Source organism: Pipistrellus hanaki, assembly GCF_964339955.1.
Source record: "Pipistrellus hanaki genome assembly, chromosome: 14".
NCBI lineage: Eukaryota > Metazoa > Chordata > Mammalia > Chiroptera > Vespertilionidae > Pipistrellus > Pipistrellus hanaki.
The window spans coordinates 9,174,520-9,191,151 of NC_140516.1; the positions used below are offsets into that span (position 1 = coordinate 9,174,520).

At 47.2% G+C, this 16,632-nt stretch overlaps 1 protein-coding gene across 1 annotated transcript in view; it reads right to left on the reverse strand.

Annotated features, from left to right (window-relative positions):
- Positions 1-10,470: 10,470 nt before the first annotated feature.
- SH2D4B (SH2 domain containing 4B) overlaps positions 10,471-16,632 on the reverse strand; it is a 72,692-nt gene continuing 66,530 nt past the window's right edge. The window contains exons 7-8 of the mRNA XM_084904125.1: positions 14,880-15,100; positions 10,471-10,956 (exon numbers count right to left, since the gene is read on the reverse strand). Of these exons, the coding sequence (XP_084760251.1) occupies positions 10,864-10,956; positions 14,880-15,100 (314 nt within the window). The 3' untranslated portion in view covers positions 10,471-10,863. The remainder of the gene's footprint in view (positions 10,957-14,879; positions 15,101-16,632) is intronic.

The following is a 16,632-nucleotide window of genomic DNA, read 5'->3' on the forward strand; positions in this document are numbered from 1 at the left end:
TGTTACAGAGAACCAGAATAAATCAAGCAATGCTTGAAGAGTTTGGAGTCGGACTTTATTCACTGGTGGGCTTAGAGAAAATGAATTCAAATTCTAAGCAAGGCTACAAGCAGAACTTCCCTTTTTATTAAAGAGCCAGCCCCATGTGTGCTTAGTGGTTATCTTGTTGCTTGGCCTCGAAAACAACACAGTTCTATCCAATTAAAAAGTGCACCTGGCATGGCATTGGGAGTATGGGCATATCTAGTCTCTGGCCTACAAGTTCAGACAGCTAGGCTTATCTTCCTCATTATTCGAGCAGGCTAAAGCAGGCTGGAAAGCCAAGTTATTGTTTTAGAATAAGAGGCTGTCTAAAGAAAACAGCAGAGAATTCCAAACAGTAGTTTTACAAAATAAGGATTAGCCTTCTCACCATCAGGGGAATTCTTTCCAGGAGGAGTGCCCTCAGCGGCCCACTGCTCATGAGCACTAGTAAACAGCTTGATCCACACAAGCACTGGAATCACAGCATCTCCAGTGTATGGACCACTGCCTCCTCTATTAGCCCCTCGCTGCCAGGGCTGGGCCCCTACCACTGAGGGCCCTGAGGCTTTGGGTCAGTGAGAGGCGTGGTCCTAGGCATCCCTGATGAATGTACCTCTTCTCTCCCGCCCCCTGCTGGACAGACACTGAGAGATAAGTCGCCTCACAGTCATACTGGAGGCACCGTATTTCACAAGTGCTCTGGGCAGACCCCGGAACGTGACCTGCAAGTGAAATCTTCCCCAGGACATAAGGGCTCTAAAAGAACTTGCAAAGGGGACCGAAAACACCCCATATTTGGGAAACAAAGAGGGTAAAAAGATATAAATAGGGAAAGTGCCTTTATGTTAGGGCCCAGAATTTAAAATACAGTTTTCTCTCAGCCCGTGTGTATTAATAATAATAAATGTAACTCCATCTCTCTAAGCATTGCTTGGTTCTTCTCCAGTCTACTGTAACAGGGTAGGCAGCAAAAGCTGGGACACTGTCAGACTAGCTTCACCCTCCAGAGGGGGTACTCTGGGCCCCTTCGCCTTGGGAGGCTGACCTGTACAGATGACACTGGCCTGCTCCGCAGCAATTAGATGGAGAGGTGGGTGAACTTGGGGTATGTATTTGTTTCTGGCCCTGGCTGCCTCTCTGAGAGGTCGCCTCAGGCTGGCTCTGTCCCTGAACACAGTCCTGACCCGCCCCCACCCTCCAAAATGGCCAAGGGCCTGTGTGTCTCCCTCCTCACACCGTACCTCCTCCCTTCCTGTCTTTGGGGCTTAGGGGGTTCCAGCTGTGACGCTGCCTGGCCACAGATCACTGCATTTTCCTGTGCTCCTACACCCCATCTTGTAAATGGAACCCCATCAAATGTCCCATTCCTTCCTATCAGGTGCTAATACAGGCACCAACGTTTCCTTCCTGCCGTTCTCAGGGGCCTGTGGAAAAGGCAGGTTACATAATCAATGGGGCAGAAGAATTATGCCACTGGAAGTAAGAATCAGATAACAGAGGAGAGGCTTGTAAGAGCTTTTGATTCGTGTCTCTAGCTTTTTCTTCGTTTGAGCCACCATTATACTTTTGAGTACAATTGGTTAAAAATTGTGTTCAGGGGCTTTAAAAATTGCTGGGGTACCTCCCTTAAGCCAATAATTGAATTGCTTAATTGCGAACATAAATCTCTATTGGGAATACTGACGGTTTCTCTTTAAAGGCGCAGTGAGCCACGCCCATCAGCCTGGGCTCCATTGTTTACAGGCGTGTCAGGTAAGTGCTTACAACACAAAGTATTCCTCCTTTGTGCCAAGTCATAAAAGTTAAGCTGTCCCTAAAATGACTGTGCGTTTCTGTCCCGGCTGTGAACTAGCGCCTGCTTTCTAAGGTTAAGAATGTTTCTCAGGGTCATTAATTAGCTTCCCGATGGCCCATTTGCTCGGGGATTCCATGCCTCTAGGACAAATTGCTAACTAAGCTGCGAGTGGAAAACGACCTTTTGTTAGGCAGACTCCGGTGGTGTCTGATGTCTTCCTAAAGCGGGGTGCCAGGGCAGACTCGGGGCTGCCAGCTCATGGGTGCTTTTATGGATGTAGCTGTTTATTAGAATACTGATTTTTGTGGTTCGGTATAATATTTCGGTTGTTCTGTTTGTTTTCTTTGCGAATAAGCCACAAGTGCTTCTTGCTCTTCATAAATCCTTAGAAACCGGAAGTGAGAGGACAGACTCAATTATCCCAAAGAACCTTTTGGGGTTCTATGCAACAGCCAACTACCAGTGGACATAGGAGGCTGCAAACACACATGCCACACCCGAGGGAAAGAATGGCAAAATGAGAGGCTATAATTATAGGCAGTTAGAACAAGCCACATGGAAAACTCACCAAAAAACCATGAAGATTAACTGGAGATGGGCCAGCATAGGACAGTCAGGAGAAGAGATATAGGGGATAAACTGCGCTGGGGAAGCTCTGGGCTGAGATTTTGGTGAATGCCCAAGTTACCAACACAAATTGCTGTTGCCCCATAAGCTTCCAGAAGTGTCCGAGGTGCTGGTTGGGCCGAGACCCTGGGCAGACTGTGTGCCTTGTGAGGAATTTGGCTGTGCACATGTTTAATCTATATGATAATGGAGGGTATAGGATGCTGACAAGCATGTAACATACTCACACGAATACATACACACGGGTTTGTGTCTGCAGGACTCTAAGGATCATGGTTAAGGCATTTTGCCCTCAAGCATACACACACAGACACGTATACACCTTCGTGCCCCCACACCTTTGCTCCTGCCGGGTGTTTCCTCTTCCCAGAAACCTCTTCTGTTCTTCTCCTGCCAATTAAAGTCAGATTTGTATCGCTGAGCCCCAGAGAATGACTCTCCCTCCGTACCTGCCGCCTCCTGCCTGTGGGGAGAGCGGGACGACAGTCTGCGGAGGGCAGACGCCCGTGGAATGGTCACGGGTCCCCCTTGCTCAGCTCTGCTGGCCTCCCCCAAGCCCCGACACTCATGGGGCCTCCTCTCCTGCGACTGCCCTCCGGGGTCACTTTGATGGCTGGGCCTCTGACGTGGGTGCCTCCGGGGTAAAAAAAATTCCCTTCAGCCCTAACCAGTTTGGCTCAGTGGATAGAGCGTCGGCCTGCAGACTGAAGGGTCCCAGGTTCGATTCTGGTCAAGGACATGTACCTTGGTTGCAGGCATCATCCCCAGAAGGGGGTGTGCAAGAGGCAGCTGATCAGTGTTTCTCTCTCATCAATGTTTCTAACTCTCTATCCCTCTCCCTTCCTCTCTGTAAAAATATATATATTAAAATTCCCTTCAGAAGGGCCCTGAGCAGAGCTGTTTTGGAGTGAGTCTCTGGCTCTGCACCCTCACCACCCTCTGCTTTCCAGTCTCCTGGGGATGAGCCCACAGCCCAGCAGACCCGGAACTCATCCTCTGAGATGAGACTACAAATGAGCAAAAATACTGCCATCACAGGGACTCGTGGCTGCTCTTAGTGTGGCCAATGGAGAGAAGATAGTCAGCTCTCCTCAGCCGTTACCATGTACCTGACACTGTAAGCCCATCAGCTGAAGCCCACGCAGAACACACATGTGAGCAAAGGCGGGCTTATTTGCTTGCTGCAGCATGGAGAGTACGTGCCAGAGGAGCTGAGTGTCTCTGAGGGTGGGAGTCAGGGAAGGGGACTTAGTGAGAGGGGGGAGCTGGAGCTGATCACAGAACAGCCTTAGCCGGGACAGTCAGAACCAGTGATGTCCGGAGCTGCTGGAGCACCGGGGAGACTTACAGATACAGGAGTCCTAGAGACACGCGTGAGTCCTACATGAGTTTTTCACACACACACGGGTCCTACAGACACACGCAAGTCATACAGATATGTGAGTCATAAGACATACATGAGTCATACACATGAGTCCTAAAGACACCCACCCACGTGCACAGCAGCATTGGGCCCAACAGCCAACAGGTAGAAGCAGCCCACATGCCCATGGGCAGAAGAACGAATACATGAAATGAAACGAATACATCTGTCATCTGTCATCTGTCAGTGGGTGTCCCCTGGCTGCAGGCAGAAGTGGGCTTCTCGGGGAGCGACTGGAAGAATTGCCAGAGGCCCCACGGGAGGGTGAGGTGTCATAGAAAGTTTTATTTCTGTGGAATAAGCCCCTGAGATCCCAAGTCCCATCTCCACACCCACCATGGAAAAGCCCCATTTGGCCTTCAGCAGAGCTGGGGTGACAGCCACGCCTGGGCCTCCATTCCGCGATGAAGCACAGTCTGGGCGGGCGTTTGGCTGGCCTCGCTGTGCTCTCAGCTGCAGCCCATTGCGTGTGGGGCTTCCTGCTTCCAGTGCTCCTGGCTGTGGAGGGAGCACAGGCAAGAGCAAGGAAGCAAGAGGAACGAGAGAGAGGGAGGGAGGAAAAGAGGAAGAGAGAGAGAGAGAGAGAGAGAGAGAGAGAGAGAGAGAGAGAGAGTGTCCTTTGTCTGGGAGATAACTAGGCGCTTAACCAATGAAGCCTTCAGGATTTGCAGTGGCTCTGCCCTCCTAGCTGATGCTCTTTGTGCCCAGGTGAGACTGGCAGGCAAGCACCTTCCCCAGGGCACCCTGACCTCTCTGCACACCCGTCCATCTCCCCTTTGCTGGGCTCCTCCCCGCAGTGGTCTCCAGGGAATGGACGTGTGGTTCCTGCAGAGGGTAGAGCTGCAGCTCCTGGGGAAGCTGCACAGATGACCATGCTCATATGTCTGGTCTTCCCTTTGCTCCTCTTTCTATTATTAATATTAGCTAACTAGTCACTATGGTAACACACACAGTCGAATATTAGTCAGCCTAAAAAGTAAAAATAAAAAATTCTGATACAGACTACAGCATGAATGAATCTTAAAGACATTATGCAAAGTGAAATAATCTAGTGACAAAAAGACAGACACTGTGTGATTCCACTTATATGAGGTACCTAGAGCCATCAAATTAGTACCGGCAGAAACAGGATGCTGGCTGCCAGGAGCTGGGGGAGGAATGGGGAGTGATCGTTTCGTTCCCGAGATTCAGTGTAGCAAGAGGAGGAGTTGTGTTGATGAAGGCATGGAGACTTGCACAATATGAATTTGCTTAATGCCACTCAACTATACACTTAAAAAATGTAAAAATGGTAGATTTTATGTCTATTTTCCCACAATAAACAAATTTCATAACGTTTCTATTAAATCAGTTCATCTAATATCCTATTTGGATGGATGCAGATAGCTGGTTAAAGGGTCTAAGGATTGGCAGTTTCTCTTGTAGGCTATAGCTTAGTGCAATTTACAGTAACCCATTATCCTCGAGGGATATGTCTCCAGACCCCCAGTGCATGCCTGAAACCACAGATAGTACTAAACTTTATATATACTATATTTTCCCTATATGTACATGCCTATGATAGAGTTTAATTTGTAAATTAGGTACAGTAAGAGATGAACAATATGTAATAATAAAATAGAACAATTATAACAATACTAGAGGCCCGGTGCACAAAATCTGTGCATGGGGGTGGGAGGGTGTCTCCTCAGCCCATCCTGCACCCTCTCCAATCTGGGACCCCTTGGGGGATGTCTGACTGCCAGACAGGATCAGGCCTAAACTGGCAGTCGGACATCCCTCTCACAATCCCTAACTGCTCATCTGCCTGTTGGCCTGGTCGCCCCCAACTTCCCCCCCTGCTGGCCTGGTCACCCCATGCAGCCTATTCAATCGTCTGTTTGGTTGTGATGGTTGCTAAGGCTTTTACGTAGATAGATACTGTGATAAAAGATTATGTAAATGTGGCATTATAAGTAAAGTAGGGTAATTTGATCACAAGCCTTGCAACACCACACAGCAGTAGACCTGACAGACAGATGGCTGCACATCACTGTAAGCAGGGGCATGTGCAGTGAGGAAGGCTGGGCAAAGGCACGAGCCACGTCCTGGCAGGCAAGATTTTGTCACGCTACTCCAAACAGCTCTCACTTTAAAACGTATGAATTGTTTTCTTCTGAAGTTTTCTGTGTTAGACTTTCAATTTCACCACGTGTGGCTGCGGATAACTGAAAGCACAGAAAGCGAAATGTGGATAAAGGGACCACTGCATCTGCCTTGCTCGTCATGGAACCTTTGCCAAGATGTGCTGCTGCTCCAGGTCTCAGTGCCCCGTCTAAGACTGGCTGTTAGTAGAGCTGTCTTTGACTTGTTCAGCCTCATTTGTTTGTCTTTTTGTCGGTTGTTTGTTTATTCCCCTTGACACTGAGAGTAGTGGGTCCTGCCTGGGCTTTTCCCAGCAGGGCTCCTCTGAGGGTTAAAGCAGATCTTTGGAATCTGCACAGTCCATTTGTCCTGGATCTATAACAAATGGCATTCAACAGTCACTGAGCCAGGCTCCGTGAAACCCAAGGCAAACATGCAGGGTCTGACCTCCAGGCCCTCACAGACTGAAGGGCAACAGGTTCATACAGATAAGTGTCGGAAAGTATGATAGACTCCAGATCGCAGAGGATTCTATCCCCATACAAAGTACCTTCATCTGTGACAGTACTCGCTTGCACTTGGTTAAAATCCTTTGACTACCGAAACCAGTTTGGCTCAGTGAATAGAGCGTCAGCCTGCAGACTGAAAGATCCCGGGTTCAATTCGGGTCAAGGGCATGTACCTTGGTTGCAGGTGCATCCCCAGTGGGGGGGGGTGGGGGGGTGCAGCAGGCGGCTGATCGTTGTTTCTCTCTCATCGATATTTCTAACTATCTCTCTCCCTTCCTCTCTGTAAAAAATCAATAAAATATATTTAAATAAAATCCTTTGATTAAGAAACGGGCCTCCTTTTTGGTCCCTAGCAATGAGATGAGATTTAAATTTAAAATGAGAGCACTGCTGGAACACGGAACACATTGACTTGGGTGTCTCTGAAGCAGAAATGATGGTGTTGGAGTCTTTCCTACAAATAGACTTTCAAAAAGCAGAGAAAGAAAGCAGAACAACTCCTAATTTATGCACCATAATTTAAAGCTGGAGTCGGCAAACCTTTTCGGTGAAAAGACACATAATAAACATTTTAGACTTTGCAGGTCACAGCCAAAGACACGACGTAAACAGATGAGCGTGGCTGTATTCCAATAAAACTTTATTTATTTGTGAACAATGAAATTTGAATGTCATATAATTTTATTTTCCCAGGTCATAAAATGTTATTCTTCTTGTTAATTTCTTCCAGTCACTTGCAAATGTGAAAACCATGCTTAGCTCTGGGAAACGCAGGCCGAGGCCGAGGGTGGTCCAGGCCATCGTCAGCCAGCCCTGCTGTCCAGGCTGTGGAGACAGTCCAGCAGCAGCCCCAGGGACACACAGAGCTCAAGCCCCACCCTCGTCGGCGGAAGGAGAACCTGCATCATAAGAACATCATCTCATGTCTGATCTGCACATCCCAGTTTGAGGACTGGCTTATAGTCTACACAGACTGATAAAATACAACTTCCCAGAACAGTGGCCCCGGGGAAAGTTCTGAGCTTCTCCGGGCCTCGGTTTCCCTGTGTGCGAGAAGAAGATGACAGCATTGTCTCCCTCAGCGTGGCTGTGAGACACACACACACACACAGAGAGCTGAAATGTTATCTGTCGTTACTATTACAAAAGCTCACACTATGTTACTTCCACAGCCACCCTCTGAGACAGGCACTTTCTTTCCTATTTCACAGAAAAAACTGTGGCCCAGAAAATCGAGGTCATAGAGCAAAGGTCTTCCTGTCCCCAAATTTAGTGCTGAGGGTAACGAAGGGCTCAAGGGTACAAAAGGGGACACAGTCCCCCAGTGCCAGGTCTTCACGTCCATGTCTCCCTTCCAATGGCTCACTCTCAGAGGCCTCTTTCAGCCCGTGCTCCTGAGACACCCACTTCCAGTGAAACATTCATCTTACATAAAAACTGCTGTTTGAAATTCTAACCCTGCTATTTTGGCTTCTGTAAACGCTTGCTTGCTTAAATAATAAGGAAAATAAGACTGCTCCCATTCCAGAGAGGCCATAAACCTTCCCAAAAGGAAGTTCTCAGTGCTGGCGCTGGGCCAAGCCTTTGGTTGATGTCTCAAAGCCCCAACACATGGGGCTCTTTAAGAACTGGGGACTGGAAAACTTTATATTTGGGAAACAAAGAGGGTAAAAAGATATAAATAGGGAAAGTTCCTCCGTGTTGGGGCACAGAATTTGAAATACAGTTTTCTCTCATCCCTCGCGTAATGATAAAGTGTAACTCCATCTCTCTAAGCGTTACTTGATTCTTCTTCGGTCTTCTGTAACACCAGGGCACAGCTCCCCACTCGCCATACAGGGACCTCCCTGTGTCTGTACCCAAAGCTCCTCGTTCGCTCCTTGAAATGCATCTTCCACTGACTCATTAGTGTTCTTTACAACTCCTCTTTCTGGTTACAGATTATAAGTGTTCCCTGGCTGAGCTTGTAGTCGCTGTTTTTTATTATATCTGTAGGGCTCAGGGGGGAAAAAGGCAATTCCTTTATTTGAGAATCTTGACATTTATTATCATACTAAAATTCTCAAGATGAAATTGCAGTTTTCCAGAATGTGATTCTATTTGCAGGACAACATGCAAGAAATTTATTTTAGGGACAGGTAAAACCTAAAATATATGAGAATGCAGAAAGTGCAGACCCCAAGTAAAATGAAACAAAGGTGTTATGTACGGACACTTTGGCTACTGTCTCTCACATATTAATTGGGGTGACAGAGCAACGGGTTCTCAACACAGCTTGGTCTGCTTTCAAAGCTGCTGCTCTTTCTTAGAATCAAAACTTCCTTCTAACACCTGAAAAATCAGCACATCCTATCTATCCCCTGGCCGCCTCACCGCTGAGCACGAAATGATTGTCGCTGTTGTGGTGTTGCAATTAGCAACACCTCTCACTTGGACAGACATTCCATACTCATCATTGAACTGATCTGCCAAAAAAAACTTAGCAATGGCCACACAGAACATTCTCTTCTCCATCCTACAGAGAGTTGGTGTGACTTGAACAGTGAGGCAGTGGGGAGGTAGTGTAATCAAAGCTAAAATTCGGTTCCTCTGAGTCCCATAGAAAGGAGGTAATTTTAATGATATTGTCTATGGTTTTAAAGCACTGTAGAGCCTAGAAAGCAAGGTCGCCCCATCCCTGCATTCTATTCATCCAGGGGCCTGGGAGACGGGCGGATAGGAGGGGAATCACGGAGGCAGAGTGCAAGTGGTATTATTAAACACGTTTGGGTGATGGGCCCAACAGGCAGAGTTTATGATAAGTGCTTACCTGCTGCTACTTGATGCAGAAGTGCAATCCCCAGGGAGCAGAGGAAAGAGAAAGGGGAGTGAGGCAGCAAAGGAGGAAGAACAGACAGAAGGGCGGGGTGCTGACCTGACCACTGCTTAGCTTCTCTAGGACTAGTTGCTGATCACTCAGGACTGTTTGAAACGTCCCTCGGGGAGAAGAAAGAGAGAAAATTGACTTATCAGCCATAGTCTCCCATTGATAAAGGCTCACCGCATGGAGAGTTCATTTCCCAGCTCTTCCTAGTTGCATGGTGGCTCCTGCCTCTGCAGCAACAGCAGATGAGAGGCCCAGAGCACTGCCCGGGGCAAGGTGCTGCTGGCTTACACTCACATGCAGCTGACAGACTGGGGAGAGCAGAGCCTGTGCAAAATTGGCTGCAGCAAGTGGAGACTGGAGTGAAACAAGAGGTCAAGGATGTGAGGAAGAGGTGAGGCACGAGGTGAAGCAGATATGAGGGATGTTTGATACCTGTCAAGTACAGTAAACCAGGTCATTGACACCCACAGAGTCCATTCATCTTACTCTCACCAAACACAATGCTGTCTCTATGTCTATGTCCTTAAGTGTGAATGTGCACACACAGACCTCATCCCTCAGAGCAGTTCAGACGTTATTGGGAGAGTCTTCTTCTTAAGGGGAAGAACATATTTAAAATAAGTGGACAACAGAATCAAAAATAAAAGGACTATGAAGGCAAGGTGTTCATTAGAGTAACCTGCAGGAAAGAGCCAGATCCTAGAGAGCAAAGGACTTTTCAGATGTCTTTCTTAAATTATACTTCCCCCAGGTTTGGGGCGCAGCTAGAAGAACATACAAAACCATAGCCTCCATATTGCAGAATGAGAGCCAAGATGTGGTTTCAGTCAGAGGAGGGGAGGCAGAAGAAAAAGTGAGTAAGGAAGGCGGGGGAGTATCAGTCACCTGCTCTGGAAGTTGGGGCTCAGAAACCTTAGCAATTCCACTGATACTGTCACTGAGGTGATGGTGAACATTATTAAAGAAGCAGCATCTATGCTTCCCACATAAACCCTTTACAGCGCTTCCTTCATCATCTCCATGACTTAATAAAGAGTGACGAGTAGGAAATCCTTACTAGAAATCAGGGATTCGTGCTGAAAATGTTCAGAAAAAGTACATTCATTCAACAGGCATTTATTGAATGGACACCATATGTTGAATTCAGAGTTCGGCACTGGCATTAGTGTGGATCATAAAAACATGATCCACAGGCTCTAGGAGCTGAGTTAGAGCAGCCACAACAAACAGGCTTCATCGTTTGACGTCCTATCCAAACTCTTCATGCAAGCTCTGCATCAACCAGTAGCCATTTCTGGCCTGGGCACTGGGACAGGGGCCGGCAGCACATAGGCCCTATCTTTTGTAGCTCTTGAAACATTCTAATCTACTTAACCTCCGGATGGTGGGTGAATCTTCCAGAAGGCCATAAGGATTTGAGCTGAGAAGTTCTTGGGTAAAAAAAAAGAAAGAAAGAAAGGATGCCTAAAGTTGTCCAGCGGCTAAGGGGCAAGTGTCATTCAAACAGCAGGTGGTAGTCTGGTGGGCTGTCCCTCTGGCCACAGGGCTCCTGCAGCAGCTCTCCCCCCGAAACAGTGATGATTTCCTCCTAAAAAAAAAATAGAAATATTCACTTATAATCAACAAAGGGAAATAAGCATCCACCAGAGAGAAAGAATTAGAGGTAGAAAAACTAAGCATATGTACCTGCCTCCTGCCTCCTCCTCATTCAAATTTCTAGAAATCACAGTGGGGGGGGAGGGTAGGGGAGGGAAGAATCTGCTTTTAAAAAATAAATAAATACATAAAAGTATGGGAAAATAAGAAAGGCAATCAACAAATCAAAAATGTTGAGGAGAACTTAAAAACCAAAAGATATACAGAACGAGGTTTTCAGAGGCATTGCTGTGGGGCAAGTATCAGTGGGCAGGTTGAGCACCCCCAGGACCTCTCTACAGGGTAGAGAGTAAGGAGAGGCACATAGTTCCTTAGGGGGGCAAAGAGACCTACACATTCCAAACACTCCCATCTCCAAAAGATGAACTGCTCACTATCAACTCCAACCCTGACAGGATAAAGAGAACGAGATTGGGAAACAGGAACTGTATCCACTGATGGATAAATAAGAAGCTCAAAGTAAAAAAAAAAAAAAAAAAAAAAAAAAAATCACCTCCTCATTCAAAATCTGTAACTATTTAAGGAAAATCAAAAACATGAAAGAAAAATGGCAACCTTGACAACAGAACTTTGAGAGTATAAAGATCAAAATGCTTGGAATGAGAAGTACGGGCTCCTAATTACGATTCAGGAAAAGATCAAGTACATAAAACAAACAGAAAGAACCTTTAAGAGATGTGCATTAATCTCCTCGCAGTGAACTAAGAAGATAGAGCATCCATGAGACAAGAATGGGCTATTATTTAAAAAGAGCCAATTAGAGAATGCCTGGACATGACAAAGCTTCACATTTAAATCACAAGGAAAATCTCAACAGAAGAACCGAAGATAGAATGGACATAACTATAGAGCAATTTAGTCGCTGGAAGAACCAGCACATCAATAAGAAAGAGACACCCAAGAAGAAAAATAGACAAAGTATCTGAACAGATAATTCACAGTAGGAATCTAAGAGGCCATTAAACATATGAAAAGAGCCTCAGCATCAGAGGTAATCCGAGAAATGCAAGTTAAACAACAGTGAGACCCAGTGTCTGCCCATCTGATGGGGAAAATGCAAATGACTGACAGTCCCCGTGCTGGCAGCAGGGTGAGAACACAGCCCCGTGCAGCTTTGGCAGGGGCATGAGTTGGCACTACATTTTTGGAAGGCAATCTGGCAGATACTTTCAAATTAAAATGTGCACAGTCTTCTTCCCAGAAATTCCAATTCGAGGGTCCTTCCTAGAGAATAACCACACATGAGCCCAAGCTGATATATGTGAGCCAGTCTCTGCAGCGCTGTTTGTGACCATCACAACCTGGGAGCTCCACCAGTGCTCATCAAAATGAGGAGGGAGTAATACTTTCAACAATAAAGAATTTAATCTTGTTTAAAGTAAAATAAAGTGTTCATGATCTGGAAAAAAGTGGGGGGGGGGGGCCTGAATTCTAGTACACATCCATGCCATGGAATACCATGGGTTTTTACCAGGATGTGCACGTGGGTTGGCATGGAGATACTTCAGTGCTCAATGACAGCCAGTGTCCCCATAACTCACAATGGCAGGTACATTGGTCCAATACTTCACAGTGATGTCTCACTGGAACCCTAAGAGGTAAGTGCACTCGCACTGGGCTCTGGGTCAGGGGTCAATAGCACATATGCCATATCTGTCACATTTCATGAGACATTTCCATCTTACTCAGAGGGAAACTAAGGCACAAGAGTGTGAGTAGTTGCCCAAAGTCAAGTACAGCCATAGAGTTGGGATTTAAAACTTGGCAGCCTGATTCCAGGGTCCATGCTTTTACAAAATACATTCTATAACAGGGGTCTTCAAACTACGGCCCGCGGGCCACATGCAGCCCACAGAGGAGTCTGATCCAGCCCGCCAGGTTTTTTGGGCAGTGAGCGCAGCCGAGGTGTTACAGTAGGAATTAGTAGTTCATATAGTCCGGCCCTCCAGCTCTCTGAGGGACCATGATCTGGCCCCCACTTTAAAAAGTTTGAGGACCCCTGTTCTATAATATATTAAGCATGTTTAAAATCAAATTGCTGGGCTATTGGACAATGATTATCCAGTTTATAAAAAATAAAAACTATGTATGTCCTCTTATACATACATTTCTATATTAATGCCTAGGTACATGGTGGAAGATGGAAACTTGACTTTCACTTGGTATTATATTTGATTTTTCTTAGAATGTAATCTTAAATTAATTGTATAATTAAAATTTTAACTTGTAAAACTGGCCACCAGATCTCCACATGGGCCTAGGTAAGCTCTCTCTTCAGTTTTAGAAACCAAATTGTCAGTCTCAAACCTTAGATTTGGGAGAGAACAAGCCCCTTCAAAGACATCTGGGTGAGCCTTCCCCTTCAGGAACCTGTCTACAGCATCTTTGAGAGATGAGCATTTACCCTTTGCTTGATCACATCCAAGAACACAGATCACTGCTCAAAGCAGCTTACCTTGGACAGGAAAAGGAAGCAACGTGATTTAGTGGGGAAAGCACAAGCTCGAGAGGAACACGGCCTGAGGCTTAACTCCTAGACCCAGCTGTATCCGCCTTGAAAACTTAGACAAGCTGCTCAAGCTCCCTTTCCAGATCTGTGAAATGGGACTAATATGCCTCCCACACAGATATGCCTCACACACAGAGCTATGGTGAAGATGAAATGAGAACATGTATATAGAGCAGCAGGCACAGCGCTTGACACAAAGAAGGTGCCAAAATTCTCACATCCCCTCCCTCTCTCTTTCCTGTAGTTATTAGAAGGCTCTTCCCAACCCAAATAGAACTCTGCCTTGATCCGGGTTAGCCTAGTCTCCCAGGCAGTACTCTCCTCCAAGTGTCTAGGTATTTGGTAAATGGGTGATTTTCTATGTGCTTTACAAATAAGATCAGGTTAAAAGTAGTCCCTAGAGCTTCGGACATCCATAAAGAAAAAGCCATACAAATCCAAGAGTCCCTATTAAAGAAAAGCCCAGTGAGACAGCCAACTAGTTCTGCAGGACTTTCTACCCCTGCAAAGCTCAGGTAGAGGGTAGACCTCTGAGGTCCCACAGCTCTGTCTCAGAATCCTGGTCCTGCCTTCCAAGTCACCAAGTTCCACCTTTGTCTTTCTTTCAGTTACTATTGATGCCAGTAGCCACAGTAACACAGAAATTGCTTCTTTCTACATATCTTATTTAGAAGGCACCATCTTTCTCAATGTGAGTCCTCAGCAGACAGAGCTGTGGGAAATGATACTCCCTATCACTTTGTAGTTAGAGTCCTGGTGCATACATCCCCTCCTTTAATGCTCAGAGGATCTGGGCTAAGTATTATTACATCCATTGGTCTGGGAAGGAAACTAAAGCTCAGAGAGACCAAGGAAGTTGCCCACGGTCACACACATACTCCATGGTAAAGCTATAGTTGGACAAGAGACATGGTAACTCTACAAGGAAAGCTTCTCTAACCATGGGGTTGCTTGTTAGGCTCCAGCTAACTCTACAAAGCTGCAAGAGGCCTTTCTAGAATATCCCCAAGAGGGACATCCTGGAGATGAGTTGGGAATGAGAACTGGTCTTGGACAGAAGGCTGGTCAACCAGCCCCTACGTGTTGACAGTAGGGACCACTCAGGTACTCAAGGAAAGAAGAGGGATGGGGACCCTCCTGAGGAGCCCACATGGGTCAGAGAGAAGACAGACCTGCATTGCCTGGTCTAAACAACTTCTGGTCTCTTCTAGCCCAAGTTCCATATCCCTGGGGCCCTGTCTGTTCACTCTCCATCCCCATCTCATCGAAGGCCTCCAGCCTGGCACTCCCTTCAGCTCACGTCTCTACCAGCTTTATCCCCTGAGCAGCACCACTAAGAGCACTACCTTGTGGAAATCAATGAGATCGGTGAGCGTTGCATGGCGATTGGGGTCGACTCCCAGGAAGCTGTAAAAGTCCCCAGAGGCATCCACGAGAAAGTGCTTGAACCCCTTCTGCAGGCGATAGGAGAGGGTGTAGCCCCAGATTTTCTCACTGACCCGGACCAGAAATGCTCCCTCCGTCATGTTCTCAAGGAGATCTTCTGCATCTTCTCGGCTAATGATTCCTGGTTTAAAAGAGAAAAACCAAACAAACAAAGTCAGCAGGTTCTTCCTGCTCCTCAGCCTGTGTCAAAGGCAGGGAGGGGCTGCCTGGCTGTCCAGCTCTTGCCTCAGGCCACTGAGGGGCCATCTTGGTCCAGAGCAGCCAGCTGTCTGCCTGGGCGGAGTTCCCACAGGCCTGGGTTTAGCACACTTTCCTCTAAATTAAGCTCCACTCATCTGGATCCATTACAGAGAATTAGTAATGACCCAGAACTGTAGCATCCATCCATTACAAACACAAGTCAGCAGCATGGCCCTGTGGAGAGCCTTGATGGTGAGACCTGGATGACTCATGATCCCCCCCACCTCTCCCACACCTCCTTATAATGAGCACCTGGAAACAGCACTTCCTCTTTAGAAGTAAAAAGGCTTCCTCTGTCTACCTGCGGACAGTAGGCAAACAATTTCTTAATAGAGGCACGTAATTAAGCTTCCCTTCAGCTCAAAGAACAAACTCTCCGATTCCACAATCCTCCACAATGTGGTTTTACCCAGTGTAACAGCAAGTTAGAAAAATAGTCCCTCTGAGTGGTTGAGTTAGAAAGGGCAGCCTCTCTGGGCCAAAATGGCAAAGCTCACATTTCTGTATTTCAGTCCCTCCTCCCAACTAACCTTCCTCCCACCCCCCTCCCGCCCCTCACCCCTCAGCAGGGTCCCTTAATTCATGGTGCAGCCTGTTCACCCTCCAGGAAATGGCTCTATCCCAGGAGGCTGCAGGGACAGCCCATCTTGGGGCTTTCACAGCATCCTGCCCAAACTCTAAGTATATTAGTACAGTCTGTGGGCAGCTCAAGGACAGAGCCTGTGGCCCTGGGAGCATGAGGCCCAGGTCTCCCTTTAAGACAAATCCTGCTGCCAGGAGCAACGTGGAGAGCTGGCAGCCTCCAGCTACTGCATCTTCGGGACCCGTGCTGAGGCATGCTGCCCCCAGGCTGCTTCCAGCACAGGGGACACCAGACCGAGACCCCCTGACTCAGAGCACAGGGGTTCCTACACAATGTGGGTCTCCTCTAGTAAGCAAACTTTGCTCCAGGCTTACCATCAGCCTGACTGGAATTTTCTCCAGCACCAGGCTCTCCCTCCCAATGGTCCTTCCTGCCATCTCTCCCTTCCTAGGAGTCAGACCTGCACCACATCTGAGGAATCTGCTACCCTCTCCTGCTCTGTGTCCTCTTTAGCTCCCTAGGCATTTCCTCCAATAAATCTCATGTACTTCTGCTTCTGGAAGACTCAAATGGACACCAAAACTGTGACGTTATATCCCAAGTGTCGGGGATGTAGAGGGACTGGTTTGGAGCAGAGAACAAGTGCACAGACTAAAATCACAACACAGCCCTAACCAGTTTGGCTCAGTGGATAGAGCATCAGCCTACGGACTCAAGGGTCCCAGGTTTGATTCCCGTCAAGGGCATGTACCTTGGTTGCGGGCACATCCCCAGTGGGGAGTGTGCAGGAGGCAGCTGCTCGATGTTTCTCTCTAGTCGATGTCACTAAC